Source organism: Thermobia domestica, chromosome 11 (assembly GCF_964235325.1).
Source record: "Thermobia domestica chromosome 11, izTheDome1.hap1.1, whole genome shotgun sequence".
Taxonomy (NCBI): domain Eukaryota; kingdom Metazoa; phylum Arthropoda; class Insecta; order Zygentoma; family Lepismatidae; genus Thermobia; species Thermobia domestica.
Genome location: NC_137464.1, coordinates 170,671,934 through 170,696,557, shown reverse-complemented (window position 1 = coordinate 170,696,557; position 24,624 = coordinate 170,671,934). Strand labels below are relative to the sequence as shown.

Genomic DNA, 24,624 nt, shown 5'->3' with positions numbered 1-24,624 from the left:
ACATCCATTAAGTCGGAAAGACACTTTAAAGAAACACACCGGAGAGACGAGACTGGGAGATTCGTCGTCAGACTTCCCTTTAAAGAAAATGTGGGGAATCTTGGTAAATCCAAGGAGATTGCAACGAGAAGACTTTATTCAATGGAAAAAAGGCTTATGAAGGATCCTGAGAAAAAAAGGGCATATATAGCGTTCATGAAAGAGTACGAAGATTTGGGCCATATGGAAGAAATAACTAGAGCAGAGAGCGATACAATGATGCCAGACTACTATCTTCCCATCATTGCGTAATGAAGGAGACCAGTACTACTACCAAACTCAGGGTTGTATTTGATGCATCGTGCAAAACAACTTCTGGACTTTCATTAAATGAGACGATGAGAGTCGGGCCTACAATCCAAGAAGAATTATTTTCCATAACAGCAAGATTCAGGCAACATCAATACGTCATGACAGCTGATATAGAGAAGATGTATCGCAACATTAGGGTACATGATTCAGATGCAAACTACCAGAAAATACTGTGGAGAGAAAACCCTCAAGAAGCAATAAAAATATATCGACTCAAAACTGTAACATATGGTACTGCAGCAGCTCCTTTCCTAGCCACTAGATGTCTTCAGCAACTAGCCATAGAAGAGAAAAAGAATTTTCCTAAGGCAGCAGAAGTTGTAATGAGAGATTTCTATATTGATGATCTTCAAACAGGGACAAACACGAAGAAGGAACTACATGAATTACAAGGTCAACTCACAACTCTTCTGCAAAGAGGTGGTTTTTGTTTGAGAAAATGGTGTAGCAACGACACTTCACTGCTTTCAAAAATACCCAGTGAACTTCAAGAATCAAATTTCACCATTCAACCAAATGATGATTGCATCACAAGAAGTTTAGGATTGTTGTGGAATCCCATTAAAGACACATTTTCTTTCTCTGTCAAACCAAGAAACAACCCTCAACAAATCACGAAGAGGACTATTCTTGCTACAGTAGCGAGCATATTTGATCCCTTAGGATTAATAGGACCAGTTATTCTTAAGGCAAAAATATTTCTGCAACGTTTGTGGGAATTAAAATTGAATTGGGATGAAGAAGTTCCAGCCCCATTGCATTCAGAGTGGGAAACTTTTGAGCAGCAACTTCAAGAGTTGGAATCACTACATGTTCAGCGGAAGGTTATTCAAGAAACACAATCGCAGGTAGAAATTCACGGATTTTGCGACGGATCTCAGAGTGGATATGGAGCTTGTATATATGTAACATCCAGCACAAAAAATGGAAAATTCACAGCAAACTTACTATGTTCAAAATCTCGAGTAACACCTTTGAAGAAGACAACTATTCCTCGCCTAGAACTTTGTGCAGCTTTGTTACTTGCACAGCTAACTCAGAAAGTAATACAAGCATTACATTGCAACATCCATAAGGTTGTTTTATGGTCAGATTCCACCATTGTATTAGCATGGATAAGTGGACCTTGTTCTCAATGGAAGACGTATGTTGCAAATCGTGTGGCGGAAATTCAGCAATTGACTTGTAACTATGAATGGAGACACATCAGAACAGAGGAGAATCCAGCAGATCATATATCGAGAGGATTAACACCGTCAGAGATTCTTGATAATGAATTATGGTGGCATGGGCCTTCCTGGTTATCTGAGAAATTAGACTTACAGACGAGGGAAGATGTTTGTGACCTAAGCGATGTTCCCGAGCGACAAAAGAATTCAGCAGTAATGTTTTCTACAACACCGTGTCAACTCTTAGACAGATATTCATCATTAAGAAGATTGCAACGTGTAACTGCTTATTGCTTACGATTTGCGCACAACATGAGAAGATCTAATTGTGACAGACAGCATGGACATCTTACAGTAAGTGAATTACATGAAGCACTCGAATGTCTTATTAAACTATCACAGCAACAAGCATTTCACAAGGAATTAAATGCGTTGAGATCAGGAAAGGAAGTCGACAACCAAAGTCAACTGAGAAATTTGAATCCATACTTGGATGAGAGGCAAATCATCAGAGTCGGAGGAAGATTAAATGCAGCAGATCTTACTGAAGGACAGAAACATCCTATTGTACTTCCAGCTAACTGCAACTTGACAAAGTTAATCGCTCAAGAAGAACATAAGAAGCTATTGCATGCCGGCCCTCAATTATTGTTATCATCCTTGCGACAATCGTATTGGGCAATACGTGGACGGAATTTGGTTCGTCAAGTTGTGCATCAGTGTGTCACATGTTTCAGAAACAATCCTAAAGATGGTAAACAGATGATGGGAGATCTAGCAGCTGACAGAGTTCAACCAACAAGACCATTTCTTCACAGCGGCGTTGACTACTGTGGGCCCATTTACCTTAAATCGAGTAACCGAAGGGGAGCCAAACTCCATAAGGCATATATAGCACTTTTCGTGTGTTTTGCGACTAAGGCGGTTCACATTGAACTTGTTAGTGATCTAACTACAGAGGCGTTTATTGGAGCATTAAAGCGATTCATGGCTCGTCGAGGAAAATGTGCTAAATTGTATTCTGACAATGCAAGTAACTTTGTTGGTGCAAAAAGGGAACTACAAGAATTGAAGACTTTATTTGAATCAGAACACCATAAAGAAAAATTACATAATTTTCTAGCAGCTGATAACATCACGTGGGTTTTTATTCCAGCAAGATCACCAAACTTTGGAGGCTTATGGGAATCATCAATTAAATCTCTCAAATACCATTTAAAGAGAGTTGTGGGAAATGCTTCACTCACCTACGAAGAGATGAACACTATTTTGACACTGATTGAGGCTTGCTTAAACTCTAGACCCCTAACACCATTATCAAATGATCCAAACGACCTACATCCTTTAACACCAGGTCATTTCCTAATAGGCGACGCACTCACTACCATGTCAGAACCTAACTTGAAAAATATTCCTGTCAACAGACTTTCGAGATGGCAATACATACAACAACTTCATCAGCAATTCTGGTCCAGATGGTCAAAGGAGTATCTATCAAGTCTTATAGAACGATCCAAGTGGAGAAGAAAATTTCCCAATCTTCTGGAAGGTGATAACATTCCACCTCTAAAATGGAAAACTGGACGTATTGTGCAATTGTTTCCTGGGAAGGACGGAATAGTACGAGTGGCAACAGTGAAAACTACCAGAAGTACAACAAGAAGATCCATTCGTCAATTGTGCCCGCTTCCTAAGCAGAGTTAATGTGTTGGTGTTATTCATAGTGTGTACATTGTGCGATTCATAGTGTGTTGTGTTGTGTGTGCATTATTCTGTTTATGTTTATATCATTCATTCATAACTTGTGTTATCTATTGTTGTGTATATTAAGTTCATGAACCAAATTAATCATTCATAGATTTGTTGAAGGAATTCCTTCAAGGCGGGCGGTATGTTCAGAACTGAGCGTTCTTCTCAATAAAAACTAACGCCAGTAAGTAAATGAAGAGGCAGCAGCATAAAAACTAATACTTTTTCTCCCCAGCAGGGGTGAGTGTGTGTGTAAAAACGTGACACCAAGAAAGCAACGGTAGCTACGTGTGTTGTGTTAATATCGCATTAATCCAAACATAATAATGTTCATATAGCAAGTTTATTTGTATTATTTGAATTCATATAATCTTGTGTGTTATAAAATGCAAATATATTGAACAGTCTCAAGGCAACGTCGAAAAATTATTAAGAAACCAGCGCCTACACAAGGATTACAACGACCACGTACTAGAACACTAAAATATTACAAAAGGTACTAGATCTAGTACGAAAGTACTAGCGGTGGTCACACTGGCTACAGGTCACTCACATAAGCTCTTGATAAACAAAGAAGCACATACACATGAAATTTGATACACAGGACATGTGTTAAAAGAGGAAATAAATTTCGACGCCTAATACTGCCGAATCGGAAAACAAAATTGTCTTTCTATAATTACGGAACTAGAAACAAATCTTCCTCCTAATTGCAGAATCTTTTTTTTTTAATGTTTTTGCTTTTACAGAAAGTCAACTTTATTTCCCGACTTTGCAAAGTCTTACGTATCAAGACTTATTTCCTAGTTTAAAGAAATGTCTGTGTGCGAGAAATTCATGTGTATGATTATGCTTTTCTTTTTGTTTGTTTGTTTATCAACAGTTATACAAGTGACCTGCAGCACTAGTGAATGATCACAATTTGTTTATAAATTTAAAGCGAGAACTTTAGTGGCGTTTTAGATGTTACTATCATGTTTTTCTGATGCAGAAGTCAGAGCAAACCGCAATACAAATAAATGTTCTATGCTATAATGTCTCATACAATACTGTTTTGTAATCTATTAAGATTAGTATGGTTGGATTTGAATGTATCGGGATGGAAGAACAATACAAGTCCAAAATCGCACTTCAATATTTCTATAAGGAAATTATATTTTGGTGTACTTCAAATGAATTTCATTTTTTAATTACCTACTAAGCTGAAAATTTTTATGCGAATTTCAATGTTTTTTGTGATGGCTTATATTGGACTCGCACTGTTCTTTCACTATCCAAATAAAATGGTGCATTGATTTAATGATTTTTATTCTCATGATATTTATTCCAATTACGTACATTAAAAAAATTCATTTACATAAGCACATTAATCGCACATCAAATCAACAAGTTCCCTCATGTTTTATTCAACGGATCTGTGGCTAGAGTGACATCTCTTTCACCAGCAATTGTTAACTTCTTTTTATACAATTCTGGAAGAAGAGAGCATTGAAAATTTAATAATTAAGCCAAAAACAAATTGTTTTAAGTACATTGATGGTACGTTTGTAATTTGAGTACAAGCAAACCATACGTTTCATCAAGTTTTAAAGTAGCCGAATATCATTCACTTTACTTTTAAAATAACAAAGAAAGTAAATAGTTATTAAATGTTTCCATTTTAGTTGTAATCAGAAAATGTTATGGTCATCTTGATTATACAAAATCAGCCCTATGTTTAAAAGCAGATTCATATAATCTTATACAGAAAAATGCTATTCTATATACACACACAGATACACACACAAATATATATATATATATATATATATATATATATATATATATATATATATATATATATATATATATATAGATATAGATATAGATATAGATATAGATATAGATATAGATATATATATATGTGTGTGTGTGTGTGTGTCACAAATATTGAAATAATGCTGGCATACGTTATCTATGAGGACAAATATTTATTTTTTAATTTATTATTATTATAGATTAAGGAAGTTATACATGAACAAGTATTGCTTATATTCCGTATACTAAGAATAAATCCTATAAAATAAATCGTTCAATATAAAAGAATACATATACCACCCACGAGAATGAGACGAAAAATTGCATTCCGTATAGTATATTAAAATTAATACGAGAGGAACGTATTCAATTTGTTGTAAATGTGAACAAAGGTATCCAGGGAGAAATGGTCAAATGAAAAGAAACATCGAAGATAAGAAGTCTGTCCATAAAGAAGCCAAACTTTCGAGATATAATGGTACCCAACGTTTGTGGAAGCTTTTTTCAGATTTATTTCCTTCAAAACAGTTCCTTCCACTCTTAAGCCATCGTTCCAATAAGTCTTCCACTGATAGAACACATCCTGTAATGCACTTTCCGAAATGGTCTGGAAGTTTCGTAGCTATTTTTTCACCATTTCTATGAGTTCAAAACTACGATCTTTTAAGGTAAATTTCATCTTGAAAAATAAAAAGAAGTGTGTATATGCCAAATCGGGCAGGTAGAGTGATTTTCGTACAATATTGTTCTTCGCTAAAATTTCCTAATGAGAAGCGTCGAAAACCTAGGAGCATTGTCATGGTGCAGCATCCATATTCCATTTTTCCAAGCTTCCAGTTTCTTCTTCGTCACAGCCTCCCTCAGAGGCCTCATCACTTCTAAATAATACCCTTTGTCGATGATTTGAGCACGTGGTACCTATTCATAGTTAACAAAAATACAAAAATCAAAGAAAATAATAATCATTTCAATTTTTTAGTGGCTTTGATGTGCTTTGTGTGTCACGGCGAAGATTTTCCAAACCATTGGAATGAGTATGCCTTTCCAGGAGCAATGTTTTCCTAGGAGCAATGTTTTCCAGTAAATGTTAATTCTAATTTGGAGAATTTTATAGTTTCACAATATTTCTCACTAGATACTCTTCTATCTACGTGTTTGGATATTTTGATAACAGATGTCCCTATTAAATGTTTAATTTTCCCTAGATGTTTAATTACGGAAAAGTTTTACAATGTATTTGTATTGAATTGAAATTGTTTTGAATTTACTACATAAGGTAAGTAGGCCGAAGGAGGAGAACTCAAGTAATTGATATTCTACGTAAAAGCAACCTATTGTAGAATGATGATGCTTCTTACCTTCAGCACATAATCTTTACGTTAGAGAGTCAGACAGAGAAAAATCCTGGTTTTTCCTCCTCTATGACCACCCATCTTAAACCTCTACATATCATTGTTCGTCTCACAAAATTTCGGTGCTCCAAAAACATTCAAATAATAATAATAATAATAATAATAATAATAATAATAATAATAATAATAATAATAATCCTGAATATGCCATCCTTACATAATGTAAGGATATCTTAGTTTCCTAGTTTAAATCTTAAATATCTTAGTTTAAAATGCTTTCTTTAGTACTTATTTGAGCAACCATGTAGGAGGGGGTACGACTTTTTATTTTGCCCCTCTCATTTCAGTACCCTTCCAACAGAAAGTAATTTTTGATAAGCAGGACAGACAAAATGAATAAGAAATATATTTACAGCATTCTCTCCCCTTTCATGATTGGAATATCACGTAATATTTTTTATTCTACGAAAGATGGCCCTGTGCGGTTAGGGGTAGGTAACTAAAAAAATACCTAATATATAGCGCCCCTTGATTGTAATATTACCGCTTCTTTATTTGTACGACGGAGCCCCTACACAATCAAGGGTGACAAAAAGAATAGGAAGAGTGTCTATTGATTCCAGTGGTGGATCCAGCACGAACTCCTGGGGGAGGGGAGTTGAAGTGAAACATTCTTTTGATGATGTGAAGCTGTCACAAATTACCACTTAACTAAACTAAACAATACTGGAAGGAACCGGAACCCAGTCAGTTTAAATTGGGGTAAAAGTTTAATTTTTGGGTTCATATTAAAAGTTGTGGTTTCAAATGAGAATTTCAGTCCAAGTGGTCAATCATCAAATCTCGTGGGGCTCTTCAGTGTAGGCTAATACGGCCCCCTTATGAGAAAAGGCAAAATTATTAACATGTTTATAACTTTCGAATTTTTCGTCTATTTTAAAGAAATATTTTGCTTCGTATTAAAGTGTTGGTTCCAAATGACAAATTCAGTCCGAGTGGACAATGATCAAATCTCCGGGGGGGGGGCTCTTCAGTATAGGGGGCTACGGCTCCCTTATAAGAAAAGGCAAAAATATGAAAATGCTTATATCTTCCGAATTTTCCGTCTATTTTAAAGAAATTATTGGCTTCATATTAAAGTCTTGGCTTCAAATGACAATTTCAGTCCGTGTGGACAATGATCAAATCTCGGAGGGCTCTTCGGTGTAGGGGTTTCGGCTTCTTTATGGGACAAGATTCACGTAGTTGATATTGCAAAATTGTTTTGTATATATAAGTGGAAACTTGCACCATTTGGTTAATTTTACCTCGTATGTTTTGCAGATTCATATTTTAAGCAAAAGTTACTTCGCAGAGCTAAAAGAAGGCACTTACTAGTTTCATTAAAATGAAATGTCTTTTATGAGAAGTTCTCATGGAGCCGACGAACGAATAGGCACCCAAACGTTGGTTAAGTCGAACGGTTGAAACCCGTTGAGCTCGCTACAATTATTATTATTATTATTATTATTATTATTATTATTATTATTATTATTATTATTATTATTATTATTATTATTATTATTATTATTAATAATAATAATAATAATAACAATAATAATTATAGAGCATTCACCTTTGGTGCATGGGGTCCATGGCTCGATTCCACTTCGCGCCAAGTGAAATTTGAGGTGGACAATTACCGTGTGCATGGGTATGTATTTTCTTGAGATTTTCCATTTTCCTCCCACTTTCTTCATTTCACCATTTCATTCATCATCATTCTCCCTTAGCGTAGGTGCATAATCGACCAACGTTAAACTAGATATTGCAATTTCAATAATAATAATAATAATAATTAATTCAACTGAAAGGACTGTAATTTATGTGGACAGCAATTATCATAAATATGCAACCATTATAAAAACAATGCTTTGAGTAGAAAGATAATCTTTTCCAAGTGTTAACGAATGCGCACGAGATAAGACATGTCTCGAGAAAGAGACAAGACGCGCTTTGTGACATCCAAGATAATACGAGGCAAATGTTTTGGACACGAGATAGCTTGTAAAATGTCTCGTCTTATCTGGAATGTCTCGAAAACAAAAGTCTAAGTTTTAATATTATCTTTCAAGATCTATTCTCTCAGAAGTAGTTCTCTGCCTTAAAATTAATAACGACATTTGTGATTTAAGAAAAGATAAACAATGCCTAAAGTTAATAGTTAACTTTTCGAAAAGAAGCTTCATTAAGGGTGAACCTGAAAGATGTCCACAAACTTCGGCAGGTGATTCGTGACATCAAAAGGAGACAAATGGTCCTCTTGCAGTTTTCGAATTCAGCTTCGTTGTCGAGATACAGGGTTGCCAACTGGTCGTGTTTGAGAAACTCACTGAGAATAAATTCAAGTCCAAGAATAAACTACTACTCATATATTTTTCAGGTCAATTGACTTATACCATGTTGTAAGGTCAAATATTTATTTATGAAGTGTGTACAAAATTCGCCAGGGTCTTTTCTGAGAAAATCGTCGAGAAAAAGTCACCTCCAAGAATAAACTACCACTTGTAAATTTTTCTAAGAGAAATATCTGATACTGCAATATAGGGTTGTTAATTAAATATTGATTAATGAAAAATAAACAAAATTGTTAAAACCATTTTTGAGAAAATAGCGTTTTTCGATTTTCGGCTGTTTGTAAACCACACTTATTTTAGGTGGTAGGAAAAAATGGAAAAGCTCCTGTAAGAATACTAAGTAAACCCTAAGTTTAAAATTTGGTGTAGATAAGTTGAACGGTATGGCCTCTAGGCGAGTGCATATAAAAGTGTGCCGAACGGACGGACCGGAAGGACGGGTGTCGAAAAGTCACATTTTCGGTATGTAGACGCCATGAAACGTAAATCCGTTGAAATCTGAATTTGATATTATTTTCACAATCACTATATTTTCTTCTCTCTTTTGTCGCTCGAAAAAGAAAAGCCTAAGTTTACCACAAAAAGCTAGGGAGTTTCTCAAAAAATATTCAATTACAGGGCCACCGCACTAAACTTTTTCAATTCAATTTCTTAACTGTGTTAGGCCGCAGTTGTTACTGAAGTGTGTATTTGGATAATACGAATAAAATTATCGTATTATTCAAATTCATCGAATGTCAGATTATCGAATAAAAAACTTCGATTGAAGAAAATCCACACTACAAAACTAACTCACACTTTGAGCACATTTTCATTAGACATATAATAGACCAATTAATGCAATCATTGTTTATGAAATATGAAAAAAATCAAATGAGTCACTTTGGGAAAGTCGTTCAAAAAGAACACGTCAAGAGTAACCTACCTCTTGTGAATTGTTTCGAACAATGAGTTAAGATATACTTTTGGTTATTAATGAAATATTTATTTGCGAAATTTGAACAAAATCGCCTGTCATTCGAGAAAATTGTCGGGGAAATAACCTTGACCCCAAAAATAAACTATCCGTTGTAATTGTTTTTCATAGAAATGACTTATACTAAAATATAGGGTTGTTAATGAAATACTTATTTATGAATCATCAATAAAATTGTCCGAGTAATTTTTGAGAAAATCGTGAGGGAAAAATAACTCCCCGAATAAACTATCTCTTGAGGATTCTTTCAGGGTAAGCGAGTTATTCCATATTACTAGGTTTTTAATGAAATATTTATTTCTGAGTACGAACAAAATTGCTTGACTCATTTTTGAGAAAACCGTGGAGGAAAAACACCCCCAAGAGTAAACTACCCCTCGCATATTTTTTCAGGACAAACGAGTTTTGCCATATTGTTCGGTTATTAACGAAATATTTATTTTTGAAATATGAATAAACTCTTTTGAGTCGTTTTTGAGAAAATCGCCCAGACAACACTCCACCAAGAATAAACTACCCATCGCATTTTTTTAGGACAAACGAGTTATGCTATATTGATAAGTTATTAATGAAATCTTTATTTATGAAATATGAACGAAAACATTTGAGTCCATTTTGAGAAAATGACTGAGAAAAAACTCACCTCCTTAGTATAAACTACCCCTTGTAGATTTTTCTCAGATAAATGCCTTATACCACAAAATAGGGTTGCTAATTAAATATTGATTTATAAAAAAAGAAAGAAAACAAGATCGTTGGAGCCAGTTATGAGAAAATATATTTTTTCTATTTTCATCGTACAGGAAACTACCCTTGTTTTGGGGGTAGGAGGGAAATAAAAAAACTATAGGAAATACTATGAAAATCTTAAACTAAAATTTGGTGCAGATAAGTTGAACGGTATGGCCTCTAGGAGAGTGCACAGAAAAGTGTAGCGAACGGACGGACGAACAGATAGACATGTATCGAAAAATAACTTTTTCGGTGTTAGGGGCTATAATACGTATAAATTCGTTGAAATCTCAAATTTGATTTTTTTTTCGAACACCATACTTTCTTCTCTCATTTGTCACTTCAAAGTAAAAGGAACTCAGAACTACAGATAAAAGACACCTACTTTTACACATAGACATTATTTATTGATTTAAAACTGTTTTAGTTTGTGTCATTTCACTTCCAATTGAAAGGTTTTACAATGATTAACGGCATACCAATGACGAGACGGAAGTTTTCAGGAAGTAAATGCATTCAGAAGTCTAGATTGCATTACAGCTACCAGCCTGTTTTTATTTCTGCAATTGTTAACAGCTGTAATTTCGTCCAAACGCTACATGAAATAATTTTTGGTTGACGTCATTGTGTTACTATTTTAGTATTGTTCTTTTCAGACTTGGTTGAAGTTTTGTCTTAACGGTTATACATTTTTTTCTTATTTCATCGTTACACATAAGAATAAAATGTTGTGGTGACTGGATAGATTCGAACCTACGAACATTGAGTTTTTATTCTTCAAACAATTTACCAAGCTTTGTCCTCACGTTAACGTACGGTTACAGGGTTTATTACGATTTAAATAAAATGGCTGGCTGTTAGAGTTTCCTGCCCAAATATTTCGATAAAAAAATTTTCATTGCTTTCTTACATTGTTTAGATACACATTTTAGGAGAGTGAATTTTGGTGTATATAATAATTTCATGCCAGATAAAAGCTGGATAAGTTTTAATAACATGTTTCATATGTAGTTCTCAATAATAGACTTGTTGTTCGGGATGACGTTCCAAGGTTTAGCATTGACTAGCAGTTTTTGCTATTAATATCCCTTCTAGCAATATTGGCAGTAGACAAAAGTTAGCCCGTGTTAAAGCTTTTTGCTCCTAATTTAGTTATTTTACTTTATTATTTAACGAATATATTTAAAATTGTCAGAGACACGTATGCAGTAATTTATTTCGGGAGGGGTCCGACTTCAATATTAGGATAAATTATAATAAAATTTTAAAAGATAATCCCCAAAATTAGGCTAAATTTACAGAAAAGTTGGGGTTTCAGAGGGGGTCCGGACCCCCTAGACCCACCCATAAATGCGTTCTTGTTTGTCAGTAACATTTCCTCATTTTGAAACCCTCAAAACCTTCGGATAGACTATATAAAGGAAAACGAGTTATTTTCGATGAAATATCACTTCAAGAAGACGCGTCAGTTTTATTGCACAGTGTGGTATCCCACTTTCACAATGGCAAGAGTTTCTTTCCTCTGATTCTCTGTCATTGTGCTCTATCGAAAGGTTAGGTTTGTAACATATTACTCCTACGAACAAGCATGACTGGCAGATAGGAATACTGAACACAACTCCAGAGAAATGCATGCTGGAACTTACGTTTATAGCTACGCTTTGGTGATTTGCCCTCAAGGTCAATCGAGTGGTAATTCAGTTCCGTCTCTGTTCTTAAGCCATGTTCGTATTACTTCGAACAGTTTTGATAATGAAAAGCATGCCTCTTAATATAACAGACTTCTTTCGCGTAAGAAATCGAAACTCAGTTGGTCAGAGCAACTAGTCTGTAAGAATTAGGTTGTTAGTTAGTTAGGAGCCCAGTACGAGTAAGGGTGTTTATTACTATTGTTTTTATCTTTTTTATGTGAGGAAAAATCAAATTGTGACATCGCGATATCAAATGTATTTGATTAGGTAGCTTTGTCTTACCTAAACTTTAAACATCAGTAACCGTCGAAATTATTTCACTAACCGATCACTTAATGAACATTTCAAACACGTGAAACCAGTGGCATAACATGAAGGTTAACCTCTCCTCCGCAGTCCTTAGTTATGCGTCCGTACTTTCAAGGGCGGACTAAGGGCCGGGAGACTGCCCGGGGTGCCAGAGAAAGAGGGGCACCAAAACGAGCCTCAAAAAGTAAATTTTACAATGTGCTTTCTACTGACGTTTTTGGTTTATATTCTTGTAAAGTAGTGGCAATTATATGATCTTTTTACATTTCACTATGGAAGAAGAGAGTTTCATAGTACTAAGGGGGCTGTATCGAAAAATTGAAAAAAAATGAAATCTTTGAGTTTTACGTCCCACGGTTATGCCGGGTAGGCTAAAGGAGACGGTGATGATGAGTAATGAATGAAATGGTGGAATGAAGAAAGTGGGAGGAAACGGGAGAACCCCGAGAAAACCCACGCACACGGTGTCGAAAAATTGAGAGATGGCATGTAGAATAAAAAGTGCCGGGAATTAAGTATTGTTTGTTTGTTTGCTTGAGTTTAGCGTTCCACGGTTATGCCTTAATGGGCAAGGGAGATGTGGATACTAATTATAGTGGAATCCGAACCACTTTTATCGTTCAACAGTAATCCACCGGGAATTGGACCCGGTACCACAGAGGGCAGGCGTGCTAGCCACTAGACCAGAGGGGGTGGAGTTGGTATTGTTTATAGCGAGCCATATTCTTTGTGAAGTTTTCCTAGGTAATGGATTTCTTTTTGAAAATGGGTTTAAAACAGGGGCGTCATTTAGGGAGGGCAGGGAGGGGCATTTGCCCCCCTGAGTTTGAGATGTATATAGATTTTATCATTAGAATAGTAGTAAATCAGTGAAAAACGCGAAATTTTACTTATATCAAGAGGTCTTGTCCCCCCCCCCCAAAGCAAAATCTGAAATGACGCTCCTGGTTTAAACTATTAAAAACACTATGATAAAATGTAAAATATAGGCTACTACTAGGGGAAGGGCGCCAAAAAGTCACTTTGCCCGTGTGAAAATTTGGCCTGCTCCGCCCCGGCGTACTTACTGTATATTTTTTGGCCTTGCAGCTTGTGCGGTCCCCACGCCTCATTGTTGCGGGGGCGCTATTTACGCCTACCTTTCGAACGTAATTCAATAACTGTTTAAGAAATTCTACCATCAGCGTGGAAACGGGAATATATTTTTCTAATAGTCCCATAGAACTTTCACTCAGAACGCCAGATGCAATTTTTCAGAGTGGGCTCTGGCTCATATTCAGGAATAATAATAATAATAATAATAATAATAATAATAATAATAATAATAATAATAATAATAATAATAATAATAATAATAATAATAATAATAATAATAATAAATATGAATGTCTTTGGAGAGCCGAAATTATGTGACACGAATCATTATAGATAGAGCTTTAAGATGAGTGGTCATAGGGGAGGAAAAACAGGATTTTTCTCTCTGACTCTCTAACGTTAAGATTATGTGCTGAAGGTAAGAAGCATCATCATTCTACAATAGGTTGCTTTTACGTAGAATATCTATTACTTGAGCTCTCCTCCTTCAGGCAACTTTGCTTATGTAGTAAATTCAAAACAATTTCAATTTAAGACAAATATTTATAGAGAAAATTAAACATTTAATAGGGAAATCTGTTATCAAAATATCCAAACTTTTTTTTTTTTTTTTTTTTGGTATCGTCATGAGTTTTACACATATGTTACATTTTGATTCTTTCCCAAATAAAAAATAAATAAAATAACCTTAGTGATAAAAATGAGAACAGTACTTCCACGGGATTCGAACCGTCTACCTTCGGTATACAAACTCGTTGCTTTATCTAACTGAGCTATTTGCTTTCTTACGTAAGCTGAACCTGTTCTACAGTAAAGACGATTTTTCATTACGATTGCGCTAACAATTCGTCTTTTTCCATAGGTAATTTCCACTATTTGCACTATCTATACGTTAATACTTAGCATAGATTCATATATTTAGAGTTCGCTGATAATGCATATAATAAGACATACTAGAAATATTTCGTTAAAATTTTCGTTTGTAGATATAATCCACGCTTCTCTCAATGACATAGATGTCGCTGCTTCGTGTTGAACTGCAGAATTCCCTCGCGTTCTTGAAAATTTCCCACTTTAGCAGAGTTGGTAATTCTCGAGATTTCTGTCGATTTAATGTTTTTTGCTTCTAATTTCTTTATTTTAAGCTAATATCTAACACAAATATTAAAAACGGGTTTGTTATTAACCTGTCCTGCTGGGGAAACCTTCCGAAATTTCGAACATATAAAGAAAACGGTGATATTTTCAAAAAACTTCAAAATAAAGAGACGCGTCATTTATTTTGCTCATAGTAGTACAATGAACAGAAAAGAAAGGTGGAAATTAAGCAGGATTTGGAATTATGGTTGTGTTAGGCCCGTTACACAGTCACGCGGAGCTCCGCGCGCGGAGTCCCGCGTGGCAAGATTGTTCTATTGATTCTTATGGGTGCATACATAGTCACGCGGAGGCCTCCACGCGCGGAGCAGCTTCCGCGTGGCCCTATCCGCGCTCCGCGCTCCGCGAGGCAGATAAGGCCATTGAGCAAATGGGTGCTTACATAGTCAAGCGGAACTCCGCGCGCGGAGCAGCCATTTCTTTTTAAAATTTAAAAAGAAACGTGCATGGTAGCAAAAGCAAAATGCAAATTGATCCAGATTTCTTTTCTTATTTTTGATAGTGAGTTGCTAAATAATATTTTATACTGTTCTATAATACTATTTTCATATTGTTTAGTGTTATTTTTAATTTAGCTACATTGTCTTCGTTTAATTGGAACTTTCAATTAATGTCTTTGCTTAATTGGAACTGTACATGTGGTGCCTCTAATATACCACTGTTAACAGTACGTGACTATTGTAATTTTTGGACTTTCAACAAATTTCAGTTTCAGTTTCAATTATCACGGAGGTTAAATTAACACCATATTAATGGGATTTCTCTTGTGAGGAATACAAAAAGCGTGACATTCGTGAACAGGCATGGAACGAGATATGTAAAAGATTTTTTTTTCTTTGTAAAAATGAAGGTATGGGCAATGAAAAAAGATAAATTGAGGCAAATAATTTATCTCTACTATTAAATAGTTGATTGGATGTGAAGTTCTAACCAAATGTACAAACATAGGTTATTTTCATTTGTTAAAAAACAGTATCTGTTAAGTGCTGTATTTTAAGAGCGTGCATATGAATTTTATATAAATTGCATTTTTATAATTTCGATGGATTTTTTTTCAATTAGGTCATCGAACGACTGAATTGACGTACGGAAATTATTGAAGTACTTCTCGTCTTCTCGCAAATCTATATACACAGGCGTAAAGCTCCCTTCAAACTTCTTTGAGAAACTAAGGGGTGAATCTTGAGACATTTATTTTTCTGTGTTCTTCGTTTTCTCTTCTTACAGAAATATTAAGATGCCACTATTGTCGTTTCGAACTTTTTATGTTGACTCGCAACACTGACTGAGAAGAATCCTGTATATAATCACGTGACGCGTAGCGCGTAGCTACGGATGACTGTGTAAGTACATACGCGTAGTGCGGAGGGCGGAAGACGGGACGCGGAGCGCGGAGCTCCGCTTGACTGTGTAACGGGCCTTACAGTTAGCAATTACAACGTACCCTTCGAATTTTAACAAATTCTGAGAACATAATTGTTGGTGAACATAATTTACTTTAATCACTTGTAGCAGGTAACATCAGAGAATGAAAATATCCACACTTTTTCGAAACGTTAGCATATAAATTAAAACCTCAATATGTATGAAACAAACTCAAAAACTTAAATACTACATTCACCGCCGTTTATTGATAGATTAAATCATACTTACGATATTGGGCTTTTCAGTTCCAACGTAGTGTTTGAGCTCATTTGTGCATTTGAGCCATTTCTGCATGGTGCATTTGCATAGCTTGATGTTGATAAGACATTGCTCCGTAATGATGGTGGTGGTGGTGATCATGGTTATGGAGTGGTGGATGATGGTGATGGTTGTGGTGCGGTGGATGATGATGATTGTGAGTTGGTGGTGCAAAATTCATTTGATACGATGGTTGAAGATAATGTGGAGGGGGATGGTGGCGATCATGATCGCGATGATGGCTGTTTGTTGATCCCATTTCTTCACTCAGTCTTTAATAAGTTGTATAGATATCTGCTGCGATTACTGTTTAGATAGGTATGTTTTTAAATATTCAGCAAAAATCTGTAAAGTAAACATAAAACAAAATACAATTGCATTAAATTGATATTGAAATTAATGAATAGGTCCTTACATTTTTATTCGTGTAACATTTACTTTGTCTATTTTTACTAGCAAATTTCAAACAAATTAACTAAAACAGTGAATAGAAGTTTGGTTTGACTTTACTCACTTTATTACTCTTGAATGCTTCTTCCACACGATATTCCAGTATCACTTAGAAAATCCTATCATCGAATATTTGAAAACAGGAAAGCACCAAAACAGAAAATTGAGATATTGTAATCCATACTTTTTTCAATATTCATAGATTATTTCGCACCCCTTTTCGCTTTTTACATCTTATTTATTTACTTAACTCTAATTCTCAAAAGAGAAAAGTCACTGCACTTAAAGAGTGTTTACTTTGAATTCCACATATCATCAATATATTTTATATGCACAAATATAGTAATATACACACCAATATAATTGAAGATAGAAAGCTTAAAAACAGAAAATTTTAGAAAGTTCTTAAATACACAAAACCCGAAAGTAAAATAAAAGAAAAGAAAAAGCATGAATATTGAAATCTAATTATAACAATACATACACAATATACAATAAGTAGCTCTGAGTATTACAAAGCGTATGTACAACCTTTACATGCTCACTTAAGTAATTGTAGATATTTGTTAGACGAAAAGTCTTAGTATTGAATAAGTGAAACACATTCTTGTCAGAAGCGAATTCTTGAAATGCTCGTTTTTAGATTTAGGATAAACTAAAAGCAGTGTTTCTTCCAGACATGTTTTGGGAGGCACTGCCCCTCGAGGGTACCAAAATAATACTTCTATATTATAATAATAAATAAAATAGTACCAGGAGTGTCCCCCGGAATACCAAGTCTGCACCCCGCCCGGAACATTTCTTCAGAAAGAACGACTGACTAAAAGTGGTCTTGACCTTAAGTTAACTCTTTTAGTACTGTATGCAATTTCCGCAAGTAAGTCAGTATTACAGTATTAAAGGAATTAACAACCAAATATTTGGTCAGTCCATTGCCCCCTTTCAAATACACTGTTACATTCAAATTCAATCAGCGATATTCTATAAGCAATTCTGTTCAGAAACGCAGAGACACGATGTTTTTATAATTTAGAAAACGAAGGAACATTTTCTGAACTTGTTCAATTCTCTTAATATGCGATTTATTAGTAGATAACCAAGCAACCGAAACATGTTCAAATCGAGATCTAATAATACCATTAAAAAGTAATTTAAGGACAAATGCATTGTTAAACTTCATTGACTTCAATATTATGAATCCTAACTTTTTATGGGAATTGATAACAGCATAACATGTATGGTTATTGAATCTCAACTCCTAAGTATAACTGTAAACAGCTTCTAAATCTTTGATAGATTACATGCAAGTCCATTAAATTTTCATTTATAGAATATGTTGGAGTAATATAAATTTTGCTTTTACTTAGGACCATATAACATCACTTCTTCAAATTAAATAGAAGTAAATTCTTTGAGTTCAACTCAAACAATGCACTGATATATTTTTGTAAGAATTAACTATGTTCTAGGTTCGTTCCGAATTTCTTTATGTATTTTTATGTCCTCACTACGTATTAGAATTAACTGGGTCAAGCGAATTCAGCTATATTAGATTGTAGGTGTGCAGAAGAATGGAGAAAATTAGCTGGATCTAGCGAATATCGAATGAGAGGGTGTTCAAAATAGTGAGGGAGAAAATAACAATTTTAGATATTATTAAGAAGAGGAAGAGAAACTGATTGGGACATTGGCTAGGAAGGAACTGTATCATGAGATATGTGCTAGATTGCATGGAGGCAGGAAAGAGATGAAGGAGCGGAGACTGTAACTAATGGACGATATCAAAACAGAAAAATCGTACGTTAAGACGAAGAGGTTAGTGAACCACCGTGGAGCATAAAAGCTTCTCAGTTACGGCAAGTGACCTCTCAATAATGGCAGAATACATATTATGATGATAGTGATGATGACCATATATTAAACAATTAGCATGGTGTAATTTTAAAGATAAGACATTAGTATATATTATGAAAAATAATGGACCCTAATTTGAACTTCGAGCTACACCTGATTTAGCAATGTACTCAGATGATTTACATTGTTTATACATTACATAAAGTATCTTCTTAAATATGATTTAATAGTTGCAAAAATTGGATGTAAAATACATAATAATCTGGCATAGACAGCAAACTTTTATGAATGACAGTGTCCAAAGCTTTAGAGAAATCAAAATAGACGGAATGAACACATGAACGAGCATACAATGTGGAATAGAAAATCATTGTCAAAAATTTAAGCACACTACTGATTTTTCAGAATGTTCAATGAAAAATCAACACAAAATCCAATTTGTTAGACTTGCTCTGTAAAATAAACATAATTCCTCATAGAGATTAAAATGTGGTCCTGTTTTCAATTAAACAAATTTATTGAGTATGTTTGCGTTGCCGACCCTTAGACTAGAAAATAGTTTTACAGACTCCAGTAATTTTTTTTATTACTTTATCTACCTTTTGCAAAAGTGTGCGACTCCAGGAGCTCTAAAGTAATTTCATTTCACTTTTGACCCAGAAGTATCGTTTCGTAATGTTTTCTGCTAGAATAAATGGTTTCTTTATTGCTATCCTATCCCAAGACCGTAGATTTGAAGGTTATGGGGCACTGTCCTATTTTATACCTATTAGAAATGGCTTTTCCATAGCTCTATTTTTTTTTCGCAGCGGTTAACGTCTATTCAGTTTGCTTATTTTCTAGTGAAATCGTCCTTCAGAGAAGTGTGACTATCTTTCAAGAATTCGACGCACTGCTTCACTCGATCACTGAAACGTTTTGGATAAAATAACACTCTTCTTTCAAAATATTCACCTGAACACGTTTTTCGATTTTTAGTTAACAGTTGCTCTTCTACATTTTATAGTATTTGCGTGTTCCTCAGACTATTCAACTGGTTTAGGCGAATGAAAACAGTAAAATCGCATGTAACAGATTTACATCCAGTTTTGCTCATATTACCTACCGAATGAATGGCATATACACAACCGTTGAAGCAATGAAAAACTACTGGCAAGGCTTCATACACACACCATTACAGTAGTTGTGGTTGAAATGAAGCATTATCAAACAAAACGTGACGTTAGTAGTCTAGTCTGTTCATGTTATGTTTATTACGAAGCAACTTTCCTCAATAAATTTGCCTCGATGTCAACAAAAACATGAATTTTCATATCCTTATATAAGAAACATTGTTTAGTTTGAAAACTGAATACAAATAAATATGATTTTGTATCGACATAGTCTTGGATACAAAATCGACATATTTGGACAATTCTGAAAAATCAATACTGTGCTCAGAATTTTGACAATGAATGTACATCATGTGCATTATTTACAAGATTTGTCATTGTAGAACTGTAAGAAAAAATATCATGCTAGTATTCATATATAAGTTATTTATTTAACATGATCAAAGATACGTTTATATCAAATCTGTTTAAATATTCTTGCAAATGGTCAAAGTACTGGTATTGATCTGAGTCAATTCAAATGAAATCGACCAATTTCCAGGTCAAAGGTTGCTGACAAAATTTATTTATTTCTTCTTCTTCTTTTTTTTTACCTAAGATTGTACCATATTCAGGGAGTTGAAAACGGGTATTCATTTATTTTTAACCGCTCAGGTTTGTTTGGGGCGGCCATTTTTATAGGCGCCTGAGCGTATTTTGTACTTTTCAGAGGATTCCGTTAAACGCTGTAACTTTATAGGTTTTAAAGATAATGAGTTCAAACCAAAACAATGTGAAAGATAATAGAATGGACAATATTCTGTGTTCTGTACACATTGAGACGTACTTTAGAACGTAGAGAAAAGAAGCTCTGAATATTCAGGTGGGAAACCTAGAAATGGCCATTTTGGAATGTACATTTTGAAACGAAATAAATAAGATTCGCCTTCGCCTTCAATTCTTTGTCTACATAGAGACTATATAATAGAAAACGTTATAAACAAATTTCAGATCTCAGAACCGTATACTTGATTTTATGGAAATCTTTAAACTTTGCGAATTTTCGAAAATCGTGTATTTTCATCATCAAATATCTCAGGGAGGTAGAAGTGAAAAATCCCAAATTTTTTCACAACATAGACGATAGTTGTGCAATTACAAGTGAGTAAAATTTCATTACTGAGACTTGAGTAGTTTCTGAGTAATGTTGTTGCAGTGAAGTGAAATTCACGATTGTAAAAACTGAACAGAGTTGCATCTTTTGTGTTGATATAGTATCTCAGGCTTATAATTTATCTATATTTCATCAGAAGTGCAGTCAAACAGCAAGAAATTCGAGATTTGCTACTTGTAAAAGAATTATTAATACCAGGTCATATCACAGTTTTGTACCCACATGCGCAAAAAAAAAAAAAAAAAAAAAATCGCGTATACTGTAACTCACGATTTTTCGCATTTATTCCATTTTCCTTACGTTAATGAGTAAAATTCAGTTATTAGTATGTGGAGCTAATAGAAAGCTATTCATCTAAAGAGATATTTCCAAAAAATATAATAAAATAATAAAAATATAAACAAAAAACAAAATTACGCTCGGTTTTGTGTATACTGGCAATCATGCTTTCGAGGAAATTTTCAGAGGCAGAGCACGATTGCGAAGGGAAATTGACAATATGCTGTGAACGAGCTGACGGAAGGAACTGGAGAGTAAAGTAAAATATTGAATTTGTTGGTTTAAACCTAGTGTCTAGATAGTTTGCCAAATATAAATTAGCTTCTGTAACTATACGAAAATATAGAATTATATAGATGTCATACGAAAATATAGAATTAAACAGAAAAACTCATCTTAAGGTTCGAAGCGATACCCACCATGGTAATGAGCATTATTTGTTAAGAAAAAGAGAGCAAGCAGAACGTAGTCTCCGTGGTTAGGTGGATAGAGTGGCGGACTAGTAGTTATTTTATTATTTTGACACGAGATCGAATCCGATTCTATCCCTTATTATTTCTTTTTTTTTTTACAAAACATAGGAAGTGTATAATTTTGATTTTAATAAGAACCGAAACAATATAATAATGAAATAACTTAATGATAATATCCTTCCATCGACGTATTTATTCAGTATTAGAATACGTGTACTATTGGAAACAGCTATTGATTTCAGTTTATGGTCTTGTATGTTACACCTCCGCTGCCCGTTCTTGAACAGCAGACAGCTCACTTCGGATTTGTGTGTCAAGAACAGTAAAAAGAACATACGCGACCTTGACAGTCTTTCCAATCTTACCCCTTGTTACATCGACATGACCTTACATCGAATAAAGCTTCTTGTCATGAAAAAAGGAAGAAAGGAAAAAGCTGATGTCAATAGCTGATGTCAAAGGAAAAAGCTGATAAAATTAAACAATTGTTTTGTAAATTACAATCTCACATTGAATATTTATCAGTAATTAATTTCAATATTAAGTAAGATGTGCATGTGAATGGAATTGTTAAAAATGCTGCTTTCTTGCAAAAATACAGAAAAGCAACCCTCCCTCCCAAGAAGTTCGCATTCCCCCCCCCCCGGGTGAAAATGTCTGAATTCAACACTGATTCTAAGTGTTATAATTTGAATGATGTACTATTCCTTTAGATTGCTAAACTGTTGTACTTGATTATTGTTCATTTTCCTCATTCAACATTTGATAAAATACTCGAAGTTTCTTTGGAAGTCACCGTTGCACCGCCACTGCACTACATCCGATTGTATACTAATGGAATTTGGGACTAAAAATAATGGACATTTCCTTTTGCCCGATTTCGATCCGACATTTTGTTCTTAAGCATGGCTGTTTTTGCATTTTTTCGAAAATTTTCAGGTGCTCACAGCTCCGAGGCATTTCTACACCGAAGTTTGTCTATACTTTTTGTTTTACCTCGGGGACAGGAATCACCTCTACGTTATAAAAAAGTCTTAGTAAACATGTGCTCGCAAACGCTTCGTAACGGAGATAGGGGCTCTCCAAAGTGTGGGAAAATGAAGTTTAGAGACGAATATCTCAAACAGTGTGAATCGGACAGAGGGTGGTCCAATGAATGACTATCGAAGTCAGGTCTGCGCTATGCAGAAATGCATGGTTGATAACTATGCAATATGCGCGCAAGGGATTCCCCAAAGAAACGGAGGGATTCCCGAAAAATTGCCCAAGGAAAGGGGGCTCAAGATGAACATCGAGGGCGAGTCTATCCACCAGTAATTCATAAGTCGTGGTACCAGGTCGAAAGCTCGAAAAGATACAAAATGGCGGACAATGTTTACGTGCTGTGTGTGGTTGCATAACCAGCAGGAAATGAAAGAGGCAATCGAAGTTTGGTGATGCACGTTGTAAATGGCTCCAGGAAGAATTCCGACAACTAATGCATATGTACAAGTGTGGCAGCACTTAAGTAAATCAAACGGTATGCAAGGCACTGATGAAGCGTTACGTGCTAAGCAGTTAACGTAACGAATATCCGCAAACTGGATTGCAATGAGAAAAGCATGACAACATTCGAGTATGTGGGAAGCGAATCTGAAACATTCCGCATGTTGAACGCGTAAGTGTATTACAACAAGCAAAAAATTATGGACATGTCGTGTTTGTCCATATCAACAAACAGAAATCGTCATGTTCGTAATGTGTACAGTATTAATCATAAGGTAAACAGTAAATACCCAGATGTGTAACTACAGAAGAGATTCATGAGAAATTAACTTACCTCTATCATTAAAGTAAATATTGGAAGTGTCATCCACTCATGCGAATGCATGCTCGTACCCGTCTTCGCAAAGATCCACGTACTGGTGATAACATGTCAGCATCCTGTTGAATATGTCCTCAACATTGTTCCATCCTTTCTCGAAGCTCTTCTAATGTTGCAGCAGGAGTAGAATGCACGTGCGATTTCACATGGCTCCAGAGAAAGGATTTAAGTCCGGGGATCGCGGTGGCCAAGTAATAGGACCCCCACGTCCTATCCACATTCTTCCGAATCGGGCATGTAAATGTTCTCTGACACGGTTAAAGAAATGTGCTGGCGCTCCATCATGCATAAACCACAGTCGCTGACGCCTATCGAGAGGTATATCTTTGAGTAGAAGCCGCAAATCGTGTTGGAGAAATCGCAAATATGAGATCCTAGTTACTGTATTAGGAAGAAAGAATGGTTCTACAAGCTGATCACCTAAAAGTCCTACCCATACACTTATGGAAAACCTACACTGATGTCCTACCTCCACTATTGCATGTGAATTCGCAGGGGATCATACATGAGAATTGTTAAAATTTACAATGCCATCCCGGGTGAATTGTGCTTCATCAGTAAATAGGACAATTCTCATGTTCATCAGTAAATAGGGCAATCAGTGAAATGAGGATTGCCAGTAATTTCTCTGCGAAGCCACTGACAAAACTGCATTCTCGCCGGAAAGTCTGTGGGGGTCAGAGGTTGGACATGTTCCACATGGTATGGGTACAACTGCTGTTCATGGAGAATGTGCCATACGAGAGCATTGGATACGCGTTTGGCAAGCCCCACACGTCTTGTGCTCGTTAATGGGTTTTCGTCCACTGCCTGTAGCACTCATTCTTCTAATTCACGGGTACGTACTGTCCTTGGCCTTCCCGGCTTGGAACAATGTGTAAAGCTCCCATGTTCTCGTAGCCGCTGATGTATTCTGATGAATGTTCTTCGGTCTGGTTGCTGTCTTGTAGATATCTCGCGATATAACCTAGCGGCCTCTAC

At 35.2% G+C, this 24,624-nt stretch overlaps 1 protein-coding gene and 1 long non-coding RNA gene across 2 annotated transcripts in view; one reads left to right on the top strand and one right to left on the bottom strand.

The window, feature by feature from the left end:
- The first annotated feature begins 290 nt into the window (after positions 1-290).
- Positions 291-3,224, top strand: LOC145665355 (uncharacterized). Its single transcript, XM_081732653.1, has one exon. It carries the CDS (start codon positions 291-293, stop codon positions 3,222-3,224), a length of 2,934 nt encoding a protein of 977 aa, XP_081588779.1.
- Positions 3,225-4,582: 1,358 nt separating this feature from the next.
- LOC145663706 (uncharacterized) overlaps positions 4,583-24,624 on the bottom strand; it is a 39,203-nt gene continuing 19,161 nt past the window's right edge. Inside the window, exons 2-3 of the long non-coding RNA XR_014127236.1 lie at positions 16,429-16,803; positions 4,583-4,741 (exon numbers count right to left, since the gene is read on the bottom strand). This is a non-coding gene — a long non-coding RNA (uncharacterized LOC145663706). The remainder of the gene's footprint in view (positions 4,742-16,428; positions 16,804-24,624) is intronic.

Bases quoted from the DNA above. Each gene is read 5' to 3' on its own strand.
- LOC145665355 (XM_081732653.1), top strand. From the start codon at position 291: ATGAAGGAGACCAGTACTACTACCAAACTCAGGGTTGTATTTGATGCA.